This window comes from Nerophis lumbriciformis, linkage group LG11 (assembly GCF_033978685.3).
Source record: "Nerophis lumbriciformis linkage group LG11, RoL_Nlum_v2.1, whole genome shotgun sequence".
In the NCBI taxonomy this organism is placed as follows: Eukaryota; Metazoa; Chordata; class Actinopteri; order Syngnathiformes; family Syngnathidae; genus Nerophis; species Nerophis lumbriciformis.
In genome coordinates, this window is record NC_084558.2 from 20,307,785 (window position 1) to 20,332,514 (window position 24,730).

The window sequence follows — 24,730 nt, forward strand, 5'->3', positions numbered from 1 at the left end:
CGTAAGGGGAATCTGCCAGGTTATCAGCCTTTTGCTGATGCCTGTTGGTGTTTCTGGGAGCGTTTTAAGCAGACCGGTCTTCACAGCAAAGCCTACCGCATGGAGCCGGCGAGAGTCTGGGGGGAGCCCTTTCCAGAAAAAGGTGTAACCTTCTCCAACTTCTGATAGGTATGGGCCTGCGCAGGGAGAAGATTTGGGTGAGTGTAGGGGTGTGCAGTCCTTACTCCCACCATCTTGGCTCCAACCAGCTTCTTCCAGTGGCATGAGTAATCACGACGACCTTCTGCTGATTGGAGTTGCAGGGGACTGCCAGAGATCCAGTCTGTTGGTATCCTGCCCAATGTGAATCTTTGAAACACAGATTTTTCGTTCGGGGTTTACTCCCAGAGCCATACACACCCCCTGGGTTTACCCACATGGCAGTGGGGCAGTGATTGGTGGGGCGTGTCCACATTCGTGTGGGCCTGCACACCCCACCCCTAGGGACCACAGCAGCTTTGAGATCCCCTACTGGTTTAGCCTGGCTTTGCGAGATGCCAGTTACCCTGCGTGGCCACGAGGAGGCACAATAAGAGTCTTGGTGAGGGAGAGGCTGACCTAGGAAGGATTACGCACTCGGATTCCTTTACCCAGGCTGGGTTGGTCAACGGCAAGAACTCTCTACATGCAACATCTCTCTAGCATGCTGCAGTAGACGCATCACTACACCCTGCAAGCATAACTCACACACACACAGCATGCGTGTAACCTATGTGATACATACAACTAATAGATCGAAAAGGGATGTTTTTGTAGGCAATTAGTGGAGGGGGACTTTCAATAACTGAGTGATATTAAGACCGTATGCATTGTGTTTGATGGTTTATCAGTGTATTTGCCATCACAACGATCATATGGATATTTTTCAAAAGCCAGTTGGCAGGTATTGCATTGATTGGTTTAAAATAAAAAAAACAACAACAACAAAAAAATAGATCATTACGCATTATCTGTTATCCGATTTAATTTATGTTTTTAAAAATCGAAAATGGGAATGAAAACAAGTGGAAAACTCTATTCCGTGTTCAAGGTTTGGACATGTGCGTAGATTGCACATGTGCAGTGTCTCTTATAGCTCGGTTAGTAGTGCGGCAGTGCCAGCAACTTGAGGCTTCCAGGTTCGATCCCGCTTCCGCCATCCGTTGTGTCCTTGGGCAAGACACTTTACCCACCTGCTCCCAGTGCCACCCACATGGTTTAAATGTGACTTAGATATTGGGTTTCACTATGTAAAAGCGCTTTGAGTCACTAGAGAAAAGCGCTACATAAATATAATTCACTTTCACTTCTTTTCAGCTCATCTGTGAGTGACGGAACGGGAAGTAGTGATTTTAGAGAAAGGACCGAAAATCTGTACTAAGATGCGCGATCAAATCCCTTTTTGCCTCCACTTTCGTATTACATGTGCATATAGATATCTGTATATGTCAAACCTCGTTGTGCCATGACGAAAATATTTTCTGCGTAGGGCTCCAAATACATTTTAGCCAGACACATGGTACTGTAGTATCCCCACTTTTACTTGGAAAATAAAAACTTCCGGTGCCTGAAAATGAAAAACTATCCAATTTTTGTTTACTGGGGATATTCATTTTTCTTTTCAAAAATCAAAAATCAAAAAACATTTAGTTTTTCAAGATAGGTTCCAGCACCCCCCGCCACCCCAAAAGGAACAAGCGGTAGGAAATGGATGGATGGATGGAATTTTCGTTGTTGTATTTTTAAACGAAATTCAAATAAACCTGTCGTTTTTTTGTTTCGTTTTTCAAGATCCCTTTTGTGAAAAGAATATTGAAATACCAAAACATACACGGACCCTAAAGGTTTGCATCTCTTGTTTACAAGTGTAATGCTGCAAGCGGAAGTTGTTACAATAAAGTTTGTTGGAAAAAAAATATACTGCTGCCGTAAAGAAGTAAACGTGCGTTGCGACAGTTTGGAATGGAAACGAATGTTGATATCATTGAAATGATGTGTCGCACTCGCAGCGAACTCCTTGCTCTATCCCACTCACCTTTAGTGTTGTTTAACAACGGGTAAGACCGTGTTCTTAGGCTGGCCGTGAGGTACGTTTTGCGATTTTTGACGCAATTATGAATAGCTAGCATACACACATTGGTAGAGTTCGGACTAATTTGGACTGTACAGCCTAATTTTGTGGTTCAAGTACGTTTTCAGTTCAATTCTTCCAATGCTTTGGTTTTGTTGACGGGAACTGAATACCCCTCCTTAATGTGTCGCTACATCCTTGACAAACCTAAATGACAGGACCTTCTTAAGCGTGGACACGGATTATATTACCGGATTTTGGATATTATATGAATTCATAAAGACGTGTGTCATATTTATTGTGTCACGCTATTGCCTCTTAAAAATACTGGCAGGATAATTTAGAAATCCGCCTGGTGTTTTATTCTGAAATTCCCGAGCGGAAAGCGTGCCTGGTTCTCTTATGATTGACGTTGTCAGGAAGTGGGATGTGGCCAGATTGTATTTGTGCTGCTGTTCGAGATATGAAAATCATTGAATCAGCGCGCTTCGGGACCTCTGCTTCGTCGCAGGTGACCGCGGGGATTAGGACAGTGTTGCCGAGCGTCACTCAAGTTGCCGTGGGTGGTCGAAGGCAGCAAACAGAGCCGCTTGGCTACCTACGTCTGGACTGGGCCACTTTCCTAAAGGTCTCACCACCGCACGCCCAAACAATGTATCGCACATATACCCAATGCGATTCTTACGTAAAAAGTATGTGAATCCATACAGTGACGTTTTTTTACTTGATGTAGGACCGAGATTAGTGGGCTGTGTTGTTTATTACTAATGTCAGCGAGTCATCATCGCCGAATGATGATGAAATCCACGTTAGCGCTCGGCAGACTGGAGCTGACTTCCAGCACAGTCCCTGTCGGGGTCAACATCAGCCCGTGCATCTCCCCGGGACTCTCCGCCAAGGAGAAGAGCGGCCAGCGGCCAAAGGAACCACAAGGCCCGGCTCACCTGGATGGATGCGTGCCTCTGTCTCATCAGGTGGCGGGTCACAAGTATGGAGTCGATAAAGTGGGTGAGTAAATGCACCACAACTTTGTTTGGGGGGGGGAGACACAACAGGTGGATAACATTATTTACTGAACCTAAAATATTACTTGTTTTATCTTTGTGGAAAATATTGGACACATTGTGTTGTCAAGCTTATGAGATGTGATGCAAGTGTAAGCCACTGTGACACTAACGTTAATTTGTTTAATGTTTTTTTAATTTTTATAAATGGCTGTAATGATAATGTCGATGAGGGATTTCTAATCACTGCTATGTTGAAATTCTAATTAATATTGATACTGTTGATATTACTCATTTTTGTTTGACTACTTTTGGATTGTTTTGTGTCATGTCCGTGTGTCCTCTCAATTGCTCTGTTGATTGCTATTCTGAAAAATAAAAAAATAAAAACAAACATTTAGTGTCTTCGAAGTGACAATGTAAACAAAAATGTTCACTTTCGTGTCTTTCAACATTTACTTTCTGACAAGCAGTGTCCTCCACGGTGGACATGTTTATATCAGTCTATAAAATGCTGTTCCTAACAAAAGTTAATAACAATTTAACTTTTAATAATGTAAATACCTCACAAACTGATGTTTGGCTTCGCTGGGCTCAAATATATTTTCTGGGTGACAGTTTAGGAGGCGGTGACTTGTCTAGGGTGCCGCGGTCCGCCCGAGTGCAGCTGGATAGGCTCCAGCCCTCCTGCGACATCAAGAGGGACAAGCGCTGGAAAATGGATAAATATAATGAGGATTCATCAAAACGTTTTTCAGTTTACTCGTATTTGACATAATTTGATTTACATTGGCTGTGTTATTTTCAGACCCTGCCAACGCTAAAGCGCCATTAAAAAAAAAAACTCCACACCATACGGTCACGCGTCACGGCATTATTGTGAAGACTTTGAAACCAAAATACCGCGGTATCTACAAAACCGTTTCACGATATGACAATGTTATAAAAGTTCTGTCAGCCAAATTTATAAAATTTACATTGCCTATCATCTATTTTGCATAACTTTACACTGGACTATTTCTTTTGATCTGCACTATATATGGTGCAGTATATGGTATAGCTCGGTTGGTAGAGTGGCCGTGCCAGCAACTTGAGGGTTGCAGGTTCAATCCCCGCTTCTGCCATCCTAGTCACTGCCGTTGTGTCCTTGGGCAAGACACTTTACCCACCTGCTCCCAGTGCCACCCACACTGGTTTAAAAATGTAACTTAGATATTGGGTTTCACTTTGTAAAGCGCTTTTAGTCACTAGAGAAAAGCGCTATATAAATATAATTCACTTCACTATCGTTCTACCTTGTCTCATACCCCATTTCGAAAATGTTAGCTTAATCAATTAGTTTTTTTTAATGATGACAACAGTTGAACATAGAAATAATTATCTATATTTCTTTTATTCCTTAAGAGTACGGTAAGTGTATTAAAGTGAAATATAGAGCTATGTGGCCTTTGTCTAAAAGTGCAGGACAAAATAACTGTTTACCTGATTTCTATATTTCAGAAACTTGTCAGGACATAACTTGTGGTGTAACTGTACATCTATACATTTTCAGATTTTTCAGTACGTTACAGAGTGGTACCGATATATGACACGGCACACATTAAAAGTAACAGACAGGAAGTGTGCATTCGGTGCCACAGTGCAATGCACACGCCTGGGGAGTGTGTCTAAAAGTGGACAAAAGACGAGGCGTTCTGCGTGTTAAATGAGATCCAGGTGGAGGAAAATGGAGCCTTTGACTAACAGTAGTCATGACTAGTGATTAGGGATGAGATCGAAAAACCGGTTCCCAGTGCATCATTTCCTTGGAATCGCTTGCCATTTTGTCAAGCGATTCTCTTAACGGTTCTTCCGGGTGGGTATGCGCAGCGATGTCTGATCGCAAAATGCAGGTGCTCAGGCGGAACAAACGCTAACATTTTACAAGAAATGATTGCGTTACTTGTCATATTTATAAGGCTACTATTTCATCAAGTGGATGACATGCGAGCAATATGCTGAAACATTTGAACACAGCATGCAACAATTATTAATGAATGTTGCGTTTTTGAAACGGTCCGATCTCATCCCAGCAGCAGTAACGCTAGCACGTCATGTGAATGCAACAGGTATGAACACCGTCTATCATGTAAGTGCTATTATTTGTTAAATTGGATGGATGGACTAGAAACACATTCTGACTGGCTCCAAGGTGGGCAGTTCTCGCCCCAGTTCACGTCTGCCGTTAGACTAATGTCACCGAGCAGCGACCAAAAGCTTGCACCCATTTACTTCAGTAGATACTCCAAATTTTCGGTAAGTGAATGTTCAATTGTAGTCAGAGAAAAGTTGCATGTTTTCCTCCCACCAGATTTTCTCTCAGTCATTATATTATACAGGTGAAACTCAAAAAATTTGAATATCGTGTACAAGTCCATTCATGTCAGCAGATTTACGTCCAATGTGAAACTAATATGTGATATTAACTCATTACATGCAAAGTGAGATATGTCAAGCCTATATTATCATTGTGATGATCTTGGCTTACACTTTTTGAAACCTCAAATTTTCTGAGATTTTCAATTCAAAGTTTCATAAACTTTTAAGCCATAATCATGAAAATTATAACAAAGGCTTGACATATTTTGCTTTGCATGTAACATGTTAATATCACATGTTACTAAATGGTACATTCTTGTGTAATTTCCACATGATTTATTTTCTTAAATTCCACAAAAGAATATGTATTTATATAATTTTTTTAAAGTACCTATTTTTCTTCTATGCTGCATATGTGACCTCACTGTAAGCTTCCACTTTTCCACCTTTTCCTAATCCACCTTTTTTTCTCTGTTTTTCCAAATAAGAATCGATAAGAGAACTGTTAGGGAACCGAATCATTAAGCAGAATCGAAAGTAGAATCTTAACCAGAAGAATCTTATAAATTCCCATCCCTACTAGTAATAGTGCCAAAATAATGCTGCTTCAATCATTAAAGTCTTCTGTTGGGTAACACTTCATCCATCCATCCCATCCATCCATTTTCTACCGCTTATTCCCTTTGGGGTCGCGGGGGGCGCTGGAGCCTATCTCAGCTACAATCGGGCGGAAGGCGGGGTACACCCTGGACAAGTCGCCACCTCATCGCAGGGCCAACACAGATAGACAGACAACATTCACACTCACATTCACACACTAGGGCCAATTTAGTGTTGCCAATCAACTTATCCCCAGGTGCATGTCTTTGGAGGTGGGAGGAAGCCGGAGTACCCGGAGGGAACCCACGCAGTCACGGGGAGAACATGCAAACTCCACACAGAAAGATCCCGAGCCCGGGATTGAACCCAAGACTACTCAGGACCTTCGTATTGTGAGGCAGATGCACTAACCCCTCTGCATCTTTTGTGAAATCTATTAGTGGACAAAGACAAGTGGATAAGACGAAAGCAGTGTGTCAGCATTGTTCATGAGAGATTGGGAATGGTGATACAACTGGGTAGAATTAATGTTCAGTCAATGCTGTAGTGCTACACTCTAGATTACCTACAAATATATAATGATTCACAATGTAGCACTTGTTTGCATCTTTGCAAATTCCTAAAAAGAAACACTGTAGTGTTGTAAAAAGTCCCTAAGCAGGAATTGTTTTTCATGTCTAATGTTTAAGAACTGGCAGCATGTTGTACATTTGATTTAAGAAGTGAAAAATAGTTTAGAATTATTAATTTGGTTCAGCAAGCACTCATCATGTCAAGAAAAATGGTAATCTATTAACTGTCAAACTGAAATGTTACCGTTCAAGTTGTATAGTATTATGATGGTGTTTTACCCACTGACAAACAAAAATTTAATGACTAAAGTTGTGTTCCAATTAGTTAATAGCCTTACTAAACATAAAGCAGATCAATTAATAAGTCAATCTCAAATGAAACCTCTCTCCGTGATAGCGATTGCTGATGGATGTATCTCTGTCCGATAAAAGAAATAATCATTTTGTTAACAATGTACTGTACCGACAGTAAGGCAGTATAATCTTATTTTATTTTTTCCCTGCGCCTAGACCCGAATAATCATTAACTCTGGTCACATACAGTACATTGTGTTCGGTGCACAATATCGAGACTCTGGAGTGTTATTGTGTTATGGAGGCTGTACTTTGTTGAACAAATAGTGGAATCCTGTTCAGCCTGTATTGCGTCGTGCTTGCCCCTCCCCATTGCAAGGTTTGCTAGGCCTCAATGGCAGTTGACCTCTATAGATAATATATACTAAAATATGTACTAAAACAGCAACTAAAGTTTTCATTAGCATAGTACCACTAAAATTTAAACTGATCATTGTTTCGATAAACACTTTTAATTTGAGACATTTTTAAAATGCAGTGCATTCCAAAAAGGCATCTTTGGGAAATTAGGAGACAAACTATTACAAATTAAATCCGTTCCCACTCACTTCTTTGGGAAATACAGAGAGGTCAGAGCTGAGCTATGTTATTATATTTCATCCATCAATCCATCTTCTTCCGCTTATCTGAGGGTCGGGTCGCTGGGGCAGCATTCTAAGCAGTGAAGACCAGACTTCCCTCTCTCCAGCTACTTCGTCCAGCTCCTCCCGGGGGATCCCGAGGTGTTCCCTGGCCATCCGGGAGACTTAGTCTCCCCAACGTGTCCTGGATCTTCCCCGTGGCCTCCTACCGGTCGGACATGCCCTAAACACTTCCCCAGGGAGGCGTCTGGAGGGCATCCTGACAAGATGCCCGAACCACCTCATCTGGCTCCTCCTGGTATGGAGGAGCAGCGGCTTTACTTTGAGCTCCTCCCGAATGACGGAGCTTCTCACCCTATCTCTGAGCGAGAGCCCCGCCACCCGACAGAGGAATATCATTTCGGCCGCTTGTACCTGTGATCTTGTCTTTTCGGTCATAACCCAAAGCTCATGACCATATGTGAGGATCGGAATGTAGATTGACTGGTAAATTGAGAGCTTTTCCTTCCAGCTCAGCTCCTTTTTTCACCACAACGGATCGATACAGCGTCCGCATAACTGAAGAAGCCGCACCGATCTGCCTGTCAATTTCACGATCCACTCTTCCCTCACTCGTGAACAAGACTCCGAGGTACTGGTACTCCTCCACTTGGGGCAGAAATCTCCTACCCAACCTGGAGATGGCACTCCACCCTTTTCCGGGTAAGAACCATGGACTCAGACTTGGAGGTGCTGATTCTCATCCCAGTCGCTTCCCACTCGGCTGTGAACCGATCCAGTGAGAGCTGAAGATCCTGGCCAGATGAAGCCATCAGAACCACATCATCTGCAAAAAGCAGAGATCTAATCCTACAGCCACCAAACCAGATCCCCTTAACTCCCTAACTGTGCCTAGAAATTCTGTCCATAAAAGTTAAGAACAGAATTGGTGACAACAGGCAGCCCTGGTAGAGTCCAACCCTCACTGGAAATTGATTCGACTTACTGCCGACTTACGGTACTTACTTAATATGTTCATTACATTTAAATGTCACAAAATTAATTAAGCCCCCCAAATTAGAAAATGGTTATATTAAGGCAAATCATTGTTTGATTCCCTTGAGATTGAACTACCCCTGTACAAAACAATAACAGTCCATTTTTGGTAGCTTTATTTATAAGAAGACCCTCTTAAATGCAGAAAAAAGTATTGGTATGATTTGGTTTGGTTTATTATTTTCAGACATCCCTAACAATTAAAGGGTAACTGCCTGTTTTTTTGGAATTTTGCTTATTGTTTACAATCATTATGAAAGACATGATGACAGATGTATTTTTATATGCATTCTAACTTGTAAATAAAAGTCCGCTTACAGCGGAATCAATGGGAGGTCATGTATTTCGCCCATAAAACCCAATTAATTACCATTCAAAAACCTCCAACAATACTTAATTTACATTTTGTGACTTGAATATTAATCAAATACTAGTGATATTGTTATAAGCGCTAACGCAGACAAACTATTTATAGTGGCGCCGTGATCACAATCCTGTGTACAATTTCAACATGATCGACTGGCGAGATGTTTTCTCACTTATTGTAGATCATAAATCATACATCTCACCTGGACAGAAAAAGTCTAAATATGTATTCTGACAAGTTGGTACTCTTCAGCAGCCATTTAGGACCCAGAAATGGCAAGAACAACACAAAAAGACGTGTGGTCTCCCTCCACCCCGTTTCTTCACGAGGATTATGAGTCATTCTTCAAATAAATGGGAATATATAAATATCATAGCAGTCGGCATCCTAATGACAGCAGACACTGTACAGTAAGTGATGTTTTTTTATGTTTGTTGGCTCTCGTGAAGTCAGCAGTGAGTAATAATCAGTGATGAAGAAATTAAAAAAAAGCAAACGTTGTGATGCGTTTTTGAAATTAATGCGCCGCTCCATTGTGAGCGAACTATTGATCGCATTTATTTAATATTGCAAAAAAATAAACTAACATCCATTGTCATGTCTCTCATAATGATTGCACTTTTTCTGGAATTTTGCCTATTGTTCACAGTTCCCCTTCAAGGAACAGTACAGATTACATGTTTACAATTCAACATGCCTGAAAAGAAGTAGGAAGAAGCAGAGCTAATTTAATTCTACCCCTTCTCGATGTCTATTACTGATCATTTATTCACGATTATAATATTCTGTTTGCTTCCATGTTTTCATCAATACATGCATATAATGTAATCAGATAAAACATTTAAATACATTTAATATCTAAATTACTACACTTCACTTCAAAACTGTATAAACTGTATAAAGACGGTTACAGTAACTTGTCATTACAGTTTTAAGGGAAAAAAAACGTTGTTTGTTTCTTAATATTTATTTCAACTCATTGTGCTTAACTGTGAGAGTGCGTGTGTGCATGTAATTAGGGCCCTAACCAGGATTTGATAAATACAGAGGTCAAAAATTGGTTCTCCAAGAGAAGCCTTGAAAGGCTGAAGTCATGGGTATCCCAGCACCATGTAAATAAAAGCTTTTGAGGTAGAACTATCCATCCATCCATCCATTTTCTACCACTTGTCCCTTTTGGGGTCACGGGGGGGGGGGCTGGAGCCTATCTCTGCTGCATTCGGGCGTAAGGCGGCGTACACCCTGGACAAGTCGCCACCTCATCGCAGGGCCAACACAGTTGACAGACAACATTCACACTCACATTCACACACTATGGCCAATTTAGTGTTGCCAATCAACCTATCCGCAGGTGCATGATTTTGGAGGTGGGAGGAAGCCGGAGTACCCGGAGGGAACCCACACAGTCACAGGGAGAACATACAAACTCCACACAGAAAGATCCCGAGCCCGGGATTGAACTCAGGACTACTCAGGACCTTCGTATTGTGAGGCACATGCACTAACCCCTGTTCCACCGTGCTGCCCACATTTAAATACAATGGCATTAAAATAACATAATGAATATACTTCATTTTTAGTAGTAAGTAAGCAAATAGGTTACAAAGGCTCCGAATTTGGCTGCTGACATAAGCAATAACATATTGTCTAATTTCTCATTGTATTATTTCGTAAAATTATGAGGGACAAGTGATAGAAAATGAAATAAGTATTAATTTACTTGTTCATTTATTGTTAATATATGGTTACTATCTGTTTTAACATGTTATTGTCTGGTTACTTTCTATTTTACACATTTGTTAAAATGTAATAAACACTTATTCTTCTGTTTGGATACTTAGTTTTGGGTGGTAATAGAAATGTAGGTATTATCCAATACCAAGTAGTTACAGGGTCACACATTGGTCATAATTAAAGAAAATAAACTAAAATGAATAGCCACACAAGATACTTGATTGGCAAAGGAAACATTAAATATTGTTCTGGCTTCATAAGAGTCATATTATTTTTATTTATGGGTTTAAATATGCTCATCTTCATCCTTTTCAATTTGTAAATGTTTTATAATGTTTTTTTAATAAATCAAATTGGTTGAACAGTTATTTTCACTTCTAGTATGTGACATCACTCGCGTTCACTTCCTGTTGAACGGACGTCTGTCAGTTTCAACTTGACACTGTGGAGTTTTTATTGATCACTTTATGTAAGGCAGCACAGCGTTTATGTTCAATGTGAATACTGTGTCTTAGTTGTTTAGACAGTAATGTGTTTATACAAGTTTAGACTTGTCCAGGGTGTACCCCGCCTTCCGCCCGATTGTAGCTGAGATAGGCTCCAGCGCCCCCCGCGACCCCAAAGGGAATAAGCGGTAGTAAATGGATGGATGGATGGATAGATTGGAGTATGACGTTTCTTAATGGGAAAAGACATCAATGTCGCTCTTTTTCATGTTGGAATGTAAGCGAGCAGGCAAGCTAGTCCTTCCATAAGTTTATCAAAGTGTGGTTGTGAATAAAATGTTTTCGATCATTTTAATTGAATCTGGTAATGCAAACCGTCGGGAGTTTTACAGCGGTTAACATTATTGTCATTTATGTCCATGTAGTACATACGCCCGCAGCTTCTGAAACATCCAAAAGAGTGACTGCTCTTGTAACCCAAACAACACTAGCTCAAATGTTTTGTCATCTCATCGAACTGAACAAAGGCTGTGAAGATTGTGTATTCAATGTGAGAGGTGTCACTCCTCTTTATTTTTGTTGGCCAAACTGTTGTACTGAACCAGTAGAAGAACACAGCTTGTTTATTAGACTTTGGAGCCCCTGCCTTGAAAGAAAATAATGTTTGCCTTGGTGCTCTTCTAACCTGCCTTGGTGCCCTAAAATATGAGCCCTCCTTTAAGGCAACACTTGCCTTGACCATAAAAAGTTAAAATTTGAGGCCTGCATATATATGGCGATTATCGACCCTGAAAAAAGATACCGACTTCATCTTCTTTTATCGTTCCGTTAATTGACTTATTCAATATTGGCCCAGGCCTAACGTAGTGTGTTTTGTTGCCATGGCGGCAAGGATTAGTGATTTTGAAGTAGCTAAAACACTGTCGAGGGATGGTAACAGCTAGCTCGTGAGGACTTTGCAGTGCATTGCACCTTTATCGTTCGTTTTAAAGCCAAAATACGTCCATTCTCCCTCTTTTGTCTCAACACTGTTTCCGCTTGTAAGGGCTCTGTGTTTGTTGACTCACATGCGCCTCAGCACATATAACCAGCAATTATATATTATCAAAGGCAGTATAGTACCTTTTTTATGTTATTAATACCGCAGTACTCTATTAGTAGCGGTATACCCTACAGCCCTACTACAGGGTACTGACTGACGTAAAATCAAATAGTGCGATGTTTTGATACCTTCGTTACACGGGACCTTTGCTTCACAGGACGTCAGTTCAAGCACTTTGCGGGCAAACAGGCGTATTCCATAGCGGACTGCCACTAGGTAATGTTGCATATGTCCGTGCCAACAAAGCAAACATGCCTGATAGAAAGCGCTCAAACGTTAGGCTCCACTTTTCAAAATATGATTGCTTGACATAAGGCTGGACAATTGATCGAATTTGGATTTCGATTATGGCTTCTATAATCAATAATTGCTGCACTCAACAAAAAAGTAGGGCATTTCCGTGTTGATGTAACCGCCGACGGAGTCACAGAATTGGCCAATAAAACGGAATCCGCTGTTCAATGCTGAATATCACAGAAATTGACAAAAATGTGACTGAAATGTTGTAATTGTGAGGAGAAAAAACATTTGTTTGGGAAAATAATGTGTCCGGTAGGGCTTATTCATCTCGAAACACTCAATTGCCCCCTCTTGAACTAAACAATGTCGAAATCATGGGTCCTGAGGTCAAAAAGGGTTAAGAACCCCTGTCTTGGTGTTTATATGGTTTTAAACATATCAAATGAATCGTTAGATTCCCCATTACTAGGGGTGTAACGGTACGTGTATTTGTATTGAACCGTTTCGGTACGGTTCGGAGGTGTACCGAACGAGTTTCCACATGGACATATTAAGTAGCGTACCGCATGTTGTGTAAACAATGCACACCGAGGCACAACACACGGCATGCCAGCAACGACCGGGCTACGATAGACTGACCATAAGTCCTCTTTTCACTGGACAAGTCCTCTTTTGCGGGGCTGTCCTGGCGGAGTTTCTTAAATGCCTCAAATGTCCGGCATTTTGAGTTAGGGTTGCGTGTATTTTCATTGTACGTTCAGGGTTAAGAAGGGGTTAAAAACAAAACAAATTGTGCGCGCAGCAGCATTCGTGAGGGAGGGGCAGAGACAGAGAGAGCGAGATAGTTATGATAAACGCGCATGCGTCGCCAGGCTCTGCTTTTTATCGATATATTTATAAGATTTATTTTTTTATTATCTATAGCAGGGGTGTCAAAAGTGTGCCCCGGAGGCCATTTGCGGCCCACAGCTAATGTTTTAAAGGCCCACGGCACATTCTAAAAATACTATTAAAATTAAAATAAACAAAAACATAACAAAAGTGAAATAAAAAAGCTTAAAGGTTTTATTTAGAAAAAGTTGCAATAATAATAATAAAACAAAGCAGGTTTTTTTTCTTTCAAACTGTCATTGCTCAAAACATAAAATTGAATCAAAAACAATGTTATTATGAATTATTGACCTATCCAAGGTTCCGATTACTTCACATCAAATATTCCACTAAGAAAAATATTTTTGGTGGAAGATTTTGCAAATTTGGTAAATAAATAACCAAAAAATGTATATTTTGTTGTTTTCTTACTGTACCGAAAATGAACCGAACTGTGACCTCTAAACCGAGGTACGTACCGAACCGCAATTTTTGTGTACCGTTACATCCCTACCCTTTACCATATAATAATTTGTTTGTCCACCTTTTAATCAACTTAGGTCTTCTCACTAACTGTAGTATTCCAAGGCATATTTGATTATTTTAGACTAATATAAAATGGGTGTTTTTTCAAATTGACCGAGGATTACACCTCTATCCCGCTTTGAGGTAACTGGGGAGAAGATACATCTAAAGATCACATGTTGCTCAAAAGAACCATAAATTCAGTATGGTTTGTTTGTTGCAGGAATTCTGCAGCATCCAGATGGAACAGTCTTGAAGCAACTCCAGCCTCCACCCAGAGGACCAAGAGAGATGCAGTTTTACAGCATGGTATTATACATCAATATGGTTGTTTCCAATAGTTTACTGCTTCAGCCAGTTAAATAGTAGTTTGTGTGTCTATTATATAGTGAAAAATTGTTCTTGCATAGTCAGTCATTGGGCTACGTTATATTGTATGGAATAGAATCCAGCAGGTTAAAAATAACCTGATAGCAGAGAAATGTCTTCCTAGTGTTGCCCTTATTACAGGGATATCCATTGTGTGGGCCGCAGCTTGTTTTTTTATTAGCCTGATAGAAATGGAGAAAAAGAACACAAAGGAGTAATGTAAAGAGAAAATAAAATAGAATGTTGATGCTATTAACATGCTGTCAGTTTTTTTATCTAAAAATATTAGAATTAACTATGGATTAGTTTTAGCATTTTTATTACCTAATTAAAAATACCCCTGCCACACACACACACACACACACACACACACACACACACACACACAAAAACCCATAGTGTTCTATTGAAGAGGGATGATGTATATTATATGCCCCAGGTATATGCAGAGGACTGCTGTGACCCATTTCTTCTTCAGCTCCAGAACCATCTACCAAAATATTACGGCACCTGGTCCTCTCCTGATGCACCTAATGGTGAGATGTGTGCACTTAATAATAATAATAATAGTAATAGTAATATCTATTGGTAGTTGAAGTGTTGTACTATTTTTGTACTTTTAGTAATTATTCATTATCAAGTCTACAAATTAAAGTAAAATATGATTCCTTTGACCATTATTTTTTAAAATTTTAGGAGACATTTTTTAAAGGGGAACTGCACTTTTTTGGGGAATGTTGCCTACCATTCACAATCCTTATTTAAGACAAGCACACATATGTTTAATAATTTTTTTATGCATTCTAACTTTTAAATAAATGCGATCAAATGTCCGCTTGCGTATGGGAATCTGCCTATAAAGCGCTCTAAAAAACATCTGAACACCTCCACCAAAGTTGTATATATGCTGTTTGTATATATATATATATATATATATATATATATACCGGTATATATATATATATATATATGCTGTTGTACATGCAGTAACAACATATGTAATGTAGTAACAAGCACATTTATAATATGTAATATTTACATATTCTGATAATTTTAAGCATACGACGGCGGCGTATTCATTTCAAAACTCATCACAACGTTTGCTTTTTCCTTCCAACAAAATTACTGATTACTACTTACTGCAGACTCCATGAGAGCCAACACACATAATAAATCATTACTTACTGTACAATGTCTGCTGTCATTAGCATGCCGACGGTTATATCCGCGTAAAGGTAAAGAATGACTCATAATCCTTGCAAAGAAAACATGGGGAAGGAACTCTGCGTCCCGTCTTTCTCGCCATTTCCGGATCTAAATTGGATGCCAAATTTGTTGGCACTTGTCAGATTACTTCCTCATCCTTTTACTATCCAGGTGAAAGGCATGATTTATAATCTAGAATAAACTTAAACGAGCTCTGAGGTGAGAAAGCAGCTCACCAGCTGTCAGGGTGCCGCTATAAATAAATTGTCTGCGTTAGCGCTTATAATAAAAATATCCCTAATACTTGGTTGCGAAATGTAAATGGAGTATTGTTGACGGTTTTTGGATGGTTATTTATTGTGATTTATGGGCGGAATAGAGGACCTCCCTTTGCCTCTGCTGTTTTATTTACGAGTTAGAATGCATTAAAAAAAATACTTCCGTCGTCTTGTCCCTCATAATGATTGTGAACGATAGGCAACTTCCCCCGCCCCAAAAAAAAGCAGTTCCACATACACTTTTAAATATATGGCAGATGACTGACACAGTAACAAACAATACCTGAAAAGCCTGAAAATCACCTCTCTTATCTCAGCCTCATTCCAGTTTTTGGATTATGTAATTACTTCAAATGGTTGGATAGACTTAAGCTCAACGCAACTGGTTGAAAAAGTTGTCCGTCCCATTTTGTTCAAGGTTTTCTCCAGTCAAGAGTTTTTTTTTGCTTGCTTCAGTCACCGATTGCTTTCTTGTGTGGTGTTCAGTTGTTGTTTTTTAATGAATGAGCCGTGTAGTTCGAGACCTGCCACAGATATCTTCGGTCGTAAACTACAGTATATAGATACAATTGATTTGACTTGACCCAACCCATAGTACATGTCACACATGGTACTCCATGGGATGTCCTATTTTTGCAAATGACTGTTGGGTAAATTGTGAAACATATTTTAGATTGTGGACATGATAGTCAGTGTGAATAAAATCTACATGTTATTTAAGCCCGTTATAGTAGAATACCAAAAATTTTAATTACTCATTGTCACATCATTTATACTTTATTTATACTTTTGTACCCGAAAGGTACTTTTTGTTTCTCTCGTCTACCACAAATAATTGGAAATGTGCGTGTGCCTGTCACTGCCTCAGACCTGTACATGAAGCTAGAGGATGTGACTCGACACTTCGTCAAGCCGTGCATCATGGATGTGAAGCTCGGCCAGCGAAGCTACGATCCTTTCGCCTCACAGGAGAAAAGGGAGCAGCAGATCAGGAAGTACCCACTAATGGAGGAGATAGGCTTTCTTGTCCTTGGCATGAGAGTAAGTATGAGTTTTAAGGTTTTATTTATAACATGACATTTTCTTAAGAATGCTCTCTACTTTTATAAACACAATAATATTGTATGTTGGTTCCTTTACAGTAGGGATATCCTTATAATGGGTAACTTAGTTATTTTTTATTTTATTTTATTTTACCAGGAAAAATCCCATTGAGATTGAAAACCTCTTTTTCAAGAGGCAACAAAGTTTCACTCAAAAGTATAACAAACATTTTCTAAGGAAAAAGAGCTCAGTTGACTTAAAAAAACATTTTTTGGAAGTGCGGGGGGAAAATGACATATATGATTGCAGCTTAGATAGGCTCCAGCACTCCCCGCGACCCCGAAAGGGATAAGCGGTAGAAAATGGATGGATGTAATGTATTGTATTTCTGTCAACACTGTCAAAAAATTTAACAAAAAAATTTTGTTTTTATAAAAAAAAAAAAAAAAAAGCTCTGTTCAGGCGAAAGGCACACAGAGCAACAGCTGATTGTTTGATCCTAGGGAGTAAGAGTCAACGGTTCTCTGTCTGATTAAAATATTAATGTAGGGCGGCAGTAGACCAAGCAGAGCCTTGTAAAAAAAAAGTGTATGTACCTGCCTTCTAGTGGACAAAGATAACCATTCTACTCGTAGGTACATGTCACAGTGATTTGTCATGGATCTACAATTTGTAATGAACCTTAGAAAAGCATGATAAACAGTGTCCAACATTTGAAGACTTAAAAACAAAGCATTCGTGTAAAAAAAAAAAAAAAAAAAAAATCACCATAATACAAGTAAGACAAGGTGCTTTTTTCTTCAAAATAAAAACTTATTATGGTATAAAACCCCTAATTTTAAGTGTTATAATTAGTTAATAATGATGATAGAAACTCTTTGTCAATGTTAATCGAAATCTCGCAACAAGTAGCAAGTCACAAGCTATTCATATTTAATCTCTTGTAGCAATTACATAATAAGAAATGAGTTAATAACCCATGTTGACAGCCAATTTACAGCCTGGTTGCAATTACTGACGAACGCATGTGACACAGACACGTGGACAGTATACAAAAAAGACAACAATATTTAAAGGGGAACCGCAATTTTATGGAATTTTGCCTATCATTTACAATCCCTATATAAGACAAGAACACGTTTTTAAAAAAAATGCAAGTACGAAGTGGCTAACATTGCAGCTCATGAGCACACTCTATTGCGCCAATAGGGCCCTCTAAAAAGCATCCAAAAACTGACAACAATTTTCCATTCACATGTCCTGACCTGAATATTAACCAGCATTATTATAAAAGCTGAAGAACTACTTTTAGCGGCGCTCTGATCACAGGGAGGTAACGAGCTTATTCAGCTATTGACATACTGAGCCGATTAGCTGCTGCCTTTGAGTTGGTGAACGTTAACGCTAGATCATAAATAACGCCTCTCACTTGTATAGTAGATAGTTCTTGCCATAAACAGTGATGTTGGTCAACTTTGACATTCAACTTACACCCAAAGATGTTGAGAAAGACACGAAAAGACGCTTGTTTCCACCCACTTTAAAAAAAATTTTTTTTTTTAACTACATCCATGAGGATCATGATTATTTATTAATCTACACATTGTGCAGTAAGCAGTTGATTTATTATGTTGGTATTTTGTATTTCTTGTTCAGCAATCTGGTGCTGTACTGTAAATAGAATTAACTTGATTTTCTGGGGGTGGCGGGCACCTTCCTAATATAATGGTAGGCGAAACAGTCACAAACTTATGACAACTCATTCAAAGTTGCTTCTACTAGACATATTTCTTTTAGATTACTGACAACAGAGAATACAAGTTGTCTTCTTTGTGGCAAACAATGTCATGTACATGTATGTAGTATACATACACCTTCATTTACACAAACTCTCCTTCGTATACTCATTGGTCAGCGACCAAGAAATACCCATTGATTAATCTTAGAACAGCAATATCTTCATTTTGGTCTTTTGTGTCTTTGCCGTCTATCGCCCAAACACAAGTAAATTCACTGCATATATGTAACTCTGATAACTCGGGCAAAGAACACACAGACTGTGAGTGGAAACTGTTTACTAGGTCCACATGGGCGAGACAGGAGGGGGACGTGTAAATGTTTACTTATCTTTTGGAAAGGAAGCAAGTTAGATATTGGGACGTTCATCATTTAGCTTTTTGGCATTATCATTTCCTGCTCACTCTAAGATACCCTTAGTATACAAACATAACATCTCCTGGCACGAAACACAATTATCTGATAGAGACCTATGATTTTATGATGATCATACAGTCTTCTGGTAATTTGCAAAGTTCACCAATTTAACAATTTCAACTTTTATTTATATCTATATAAATATTTTGGAGCCCTTTTGGCTGAACGGAGTGGGAATTCACTGACTGACCCTAACCACACCTGATTCAATGATTAACAGAGTGGTACAAAGGTAAATTTTTAGTTTGAACATCATTGGTGAGTATTGCAAAGATATTATATACAAACTCAAGGTCCACAACCAGCTCATGATGCAATTACATCCATTGTATAAATAGTGTGGTACTTTTAAGTGTTTTTGTTGTACTGGTAAATGTGAGAGTGAGAACAGACTTCACATTAGTCTGCATGTTCTGGATTTTTACCGTGGTAAACATAAAACCCACAATTGGTCACAAACGTATCATAACAAAAACAATGTGTTCCTCTAATCCGCATTCATATTACATTTAGATTATATTTAAATGGTTATTTCCAGCATCCTATCCCTTATTGATAGGAGGAGATAATTGTATTTTATTTTGGAAACAGGAAGTGTTTCTGCTCAGTGTTAGGCTACTGCTTTATGGTAACGCACAAGAACATTTTGTCTTATGTAACATTTAGTGTTTACTTGAATATTACACATAATAATGCAGTGCATCTGGAAAGTATTCACAGTGCTTCACTTTCCACGTTTTATGTTACAGCCTCTTTGGAATAAGTTAATTTTTGTTCCTCAAAATTCTACACACAAATCCCATAATGACAACAACGGAAAACGTTTTTTTGAAATGTTACAATAAAAATAAAGAACTTAAGAACATCTATGTAAGTATTCACACCCTTTGCCATTGGTGTATCTTTTTTCCTTGATCATCTTTAAGATGTGGCCACAGCTTAATTGGAGTACACCTGTGGTTACAGCTGTAAATTCAGTTAATTGGACATTATTTGGAAAGACACACTGTATGTATATGTATGTACATAGAGTACTACAGTCACTAAGCATAAAGTTAAAAAAAAAAAAGTGTTGACTGCTGAGACAAGTTTGTCTCAAAGCTCACATTTAGGAAAAGGTGTAAGGGGAAAATATGGTAAGAAAGAATTATGAAATTGGGGTTACTGGTAATTTTTTATCAGTGTTTCACTTTTTAAGGTGTAAATTTCTTTGGTGCACTGCCATCAGTGGAGTCAGTCTCACATGATAGACGTAAAAAGAACAAAAGTGACAACCTTCCTCAGTGTAGCGACATGCGACTGTGTATTCTTCTGCCCACTCAGTCTTTCACCGTGCACATGTCTCTAATTTGTACAGTATTATTCATTTATGGGAGAGCATACATAAACACAAAATGTCATAACACAAAGACCGCCTGTAAAGCTATGTAGATTGTTTAATAAAAGGACAAGGTAAAGGGTTATAAATAATTTTACTCCATTCACTTTGCTTACTAATTCTTGATTAGAAATGTTTGTATTCCAGCATGTAAAAGCAGCTTGAAGATGATCGGTCTCCACAGCATTTTGCAATCGCACCAATTAATGCAAATTCATACAGAGAGCTTTGAGTTGATAGTCCTCGAATAGAATATCAGTTTTGAACAATAATGGACTAAACATGTAAACCACTTTCAATATTACATTTGTGGAGTGCATGTGAATGTCAAGTGCAATCATTAATTGATTACACCCAGTTAGCTAATGTGTTTAGTCACATAAATGGGCTCAATGTTGCAACAAGACACCTACCCAAAGTTATTTGACTCACTGATGTCCTGTGTGGTGATCTTGGCTATGAATGCAACTGTATGACTTACACGTGGTTTAGTTGAGTTCCTGTTCGTACTGTATCCTGTGTGGTTTGTGGTCAGTGCATAGTAGTTAGTGTTACATCATTAGGTGGCACCCAACATTACAGTTGCTAACATCTATTTTTTTAAAGGGAAAATAAGAGAAAACCTGGGGATTTAAAATCCTTTCACAATTATTGCCCTATAAAGTTATTGGAATTATTTTTACTGCCATTTTCACAACAGCAACATGTTATGAAATAACAGTTCTCATTGGGTTTGTTGCTGTTTTGTTCTGCAATTTGTTTCTATTTTCTATTAGAAGTGAACACTTAACATGCTTCCATTTCGATCACCTATTCACATTACTAAACATTGTTAGTTGTTTTACTTTTCCATTTTTTGTGTATTGTTCTTTACCATATGCAAAAACCTAAACTTGAATTCATTTTCTCTCAGGTTTACAAGCTTTGCGATGACACGTTTGACACGTTCGACCAGCATTATGGAAGGGGACTTCTGAAGGACACCATTAAAGATGGTATGTTTGTGTTAAGCAATATAGAGTTACTCGGAAAGTATTCACAGCACTTTACTTTTTTCACATTCTGTTATGTTACAGCCTTATTCCAAAATAGAATACATTCAGTTTTGTCCTCAAAATTCTACAGACAATACCCCATAATGACAATGTTTTTTGTTTTTTTTTATTCACAGCTTTTGCTAAATACTTTGTTGATGCACCTTTGGCAGCAATTACAGCCTCCGGTAGAAACGTGCAGAGGCACCAGGTGGCCTCGACGTCACTTGCATGCGCAGTTTGGTAAAGTAAAAAAAAAAAAGGAAGTTGACGGGATACCGTAAATGAACAAGGAATTCTCTACTACTACTACTACTACTACTACAAAATTAAACTAAAAGTCGCCATATCTCTAAAAAAAATATTTTTTTTCTTACATGAAAATACATTACAGTAATATAATGTATATTATAGTGTGATATATTTGGGAAGTTTCTAATCTTTTTATGGCTGCTAAGTAGAGAAAACACAAACATCAGTGTGAATCTACTTTTGCTTTATTTTTCAACTCATTTATGTAACAACTTACATGTAAGCAAATATGCCACAAGGTGTACACCTTTTCTAGTTTTTCAACAATCACTTTTTCTTCGAAAACAAAGTATACATATACAGTATATCAGGAATCCCAGATGTCTGCTATTTAGAATAATTTTTCTAGCCAAAGTTGTATTTATTTTAGATTTCCGTATAAAACCACTAACTCGGCCGCTTTCTGCCACACCGTGGTTAGCTGGCTGCTTAGCGCTAACTACGCTAGCAGGCCGAGTGCAGCCTACCCTAACTGACTTGTTTACGTGTTTTGCAGCACCGTGGCTAGCTGGCCACTTAAGAGTCAAAGCCAGCTATGCTAGCCACGCAGTAGGCCAAGTGCAGCCTGCACTAAAAGCGTGTCCACGCTGTCTAAATGTGTTTTATTATTCTGTTCTAACATGTGGACAGTGGACACATCCCCTAAGCAGGGACAACCTCTCTAAGAGAAGTTACAATTGTTACTCGCGTTTACGCCAGCGTCGGAGGGGTGACTTTTTTTTAAACCTAGCAAAGCTTTGAATTATTAAAAAAATGGCCTGTTTGTACTACGTTAAAGTATAGGTTAACTAGTGAGGCGGTAAAGAGGATGAAAGTAGTCAGTAGATTGGGGGAAACGTATTGTAGCGATGAGAATATTTTGTAGTGAACTGTAATTGCCCAGTGTGGGCTGCAGAGGGCAGCGGCGGGATGCAAAGATTATGAGGAAGTGTGCCTGTCAGCTATACAGTGCTAGCCAGTTTCGTAAAAATACAAATGAAAGGCTGATTTGTGCACAGTCATCCTATGCCATTACAGTATATTCATGAATTTATTGATATTACATGTAATAAAAAAAAACTTCATGTTATAATTGAACAAACACAAACTTGTAGCAGATATCATGAAGGCAATCTTACATCCATGCCTTTACCAAGTCATTCACGAGTTCCACAAAATATTAAAGTTTTTAAAATTACAATGTTTGTTATCAAATATAGCCATCATATCTCATGTATTCATGAAATACCTTATAATGATGTAGTGAAGATATTTTCTCAAACCAAACAAAACATTGAACTAATGAAATAAACTATGGATGTTTTACATTTTGAAATGGCTTGTATTGATGTGGTGAAGATATTTTCTCAACAAAAAACATCAACTATTGATGCTGTGGTACAGTCATAAAGAAAAGAGGTGCGGTTTTCAGTCCATATCATCTAATAGATAGAAATTATTGATAAGTTTTCTTGCTTTTTTACATAATATCTATGTAAGAAATGCCTTCCGAAGCATCTTAAAAATGGTCAAATCTCTTCAACCCTAAAAGGGACCCCTTTAACCATGGCTGATATTTTTCAATTCTTCTATTATTTTTGCCTCAATGGGATCACTGATATTAATACACATATACATATTCATATATTACATATGGGATGGTGAGGCTTGGTTGGTAGTTGGTTCATTCCCCGGCTTCCGCCATCCGTTGTCTTTGGGCAAGACACCTCACCCCTGCTCCTGATGGGTCGTGGTTAGGGCCTTGTATGGCAGGTCCCGCCATCAGTGTGTGAATGGGTGAATGTGGAAATAGTGTCTTTGAGTACCTTGAAGGTCGAAAAGCACTATACAAGCATAACCCGTAACCTATTATTTACACACTATAATAGTGTGCCGAAAATTTGTCTGCCGGAAAAATACACCTGACACCGGATGTTGTGATGACGTATCCACTTCCGTTGGCGGGCTGCGTCTTTCCCTGTGCACACGAATGAGGTAAAGTCGCAATCAGGTTGCATTCACATCGCATTTCGGTTTAGACCAGGGGTGTCAAACTCATTTTAGCTCAGGGGCCCCATGGAGGAAAATCTAATCCCAAACGGCCCGGACTGCTAAAATCATGTCATTAAAACTTAAAACTAAATACAATTTCAGATTGTTTTCCTTGTTTTACTTTGGCCAAAACAGAACAAGCACATTCTCAAAATGTCAATGTACACATTATAAATAATCCTTTTGGCAAAATACTTTAAGTTGAAAATTCTTTGGAAAAATTGTGTGCAGTTTCAAAATCACCATGAAGAACACAATGAACTTAAACTTTGTCTCAGTGTATTTACAAAGCCATTAAACTTTAAACACTTCCTGTTTAGCATTCTCAGGTTGGCAGTTCACCATAAAAAATATTTGGAAAAGCAGTAGTGTTTCCTCAAACCACCGATTTGGTGAAATCCGCAACTGCCACAACACATGAATTTATCTTAATACAAATATTACAATTATAATATAAACAAATCAATTATCAAAATAACACCATAGCCGAAATCATGGTAACATAACTACAAATCTAAGGGAGAACTGCACTTTTTTAGGATTTTTGCCTATCGTTCACAATCATTATGAAAGACATGACGACGAATGGATTTTTTTAATGCCTTCTAAATGTTAAATAAACATAAATAAAAGTCTGCTTACAGCGGAGCCGATGTTAGCTCCACTATTCCGCCCATAAAATCTGATTAAAAAAAAAATTAAAAAAGCGCTAACAATACTCAATTTACATTTCGTGACTTGAATATTAACCAAGTATTAGTGATATTGTTATTATAAGCGCTAACGCAGACAAACTATTTATAGCGGTGACATAATCACTTCCGTTTGTCCCTCTGTTTACATTATCGAGTGGTCTGCTGCTTCCTCGCTTCCTTGGTACAAGTAAGTTTATTCTAGATCATAAATCATGCCCCTCACCTGGAAAATAGATGGTTGAGAATGTATTCCGACAAATTGGGACACTTTGACTGCCATGTAGGACCTGGA

At 38.6% G+C, this 24,730-nt stretch overlaps 1 protein-coding gene across 2 annotated transcripts in view; it reads left to right on the forward strand.

The window, feature by feature from the left end:
- Positions 1-1,958: 1,958 nt before the first annotated feature.
- Positions 1,959-24,730, forward strand: part of ipmkb (inositol polyphosphate multikinase b) — a 31,107-nt gene continuing 8,335 nt past the window's right edge. Inside the window, exons 1-6 of one of the 2 annotated variants that reach the window (XM_061967086.2) lie at positions 1,961-2,105; positions 2,601-3,097; positions 14,101-14,186; positions 14,686-14,782; positions 16,599-16,771; positions 21,280-21,361. In XM_061967086.2, coding sequence (XP_061823070.1) covers positions 2,857-3,097; positions 14,101-14,186; positions 14,686-14,782; positions 16,599-16,771; positions 21,280-21,361 — 679 coding nt within the window. In that variant the 5' untranslated portion in view covers positions 1,961-2,105; positions 2,601-2,856. Of the gene's footprint in view, positions 3,098-14,100; positions 14,187-14,685; positions 14,783-16,598; positions 16,772-21,279; positions 21,362-24,730 lie in introns of both variants that reach the window. The other variant, XM_061967085.1, reaches the window with a different exon arrangement.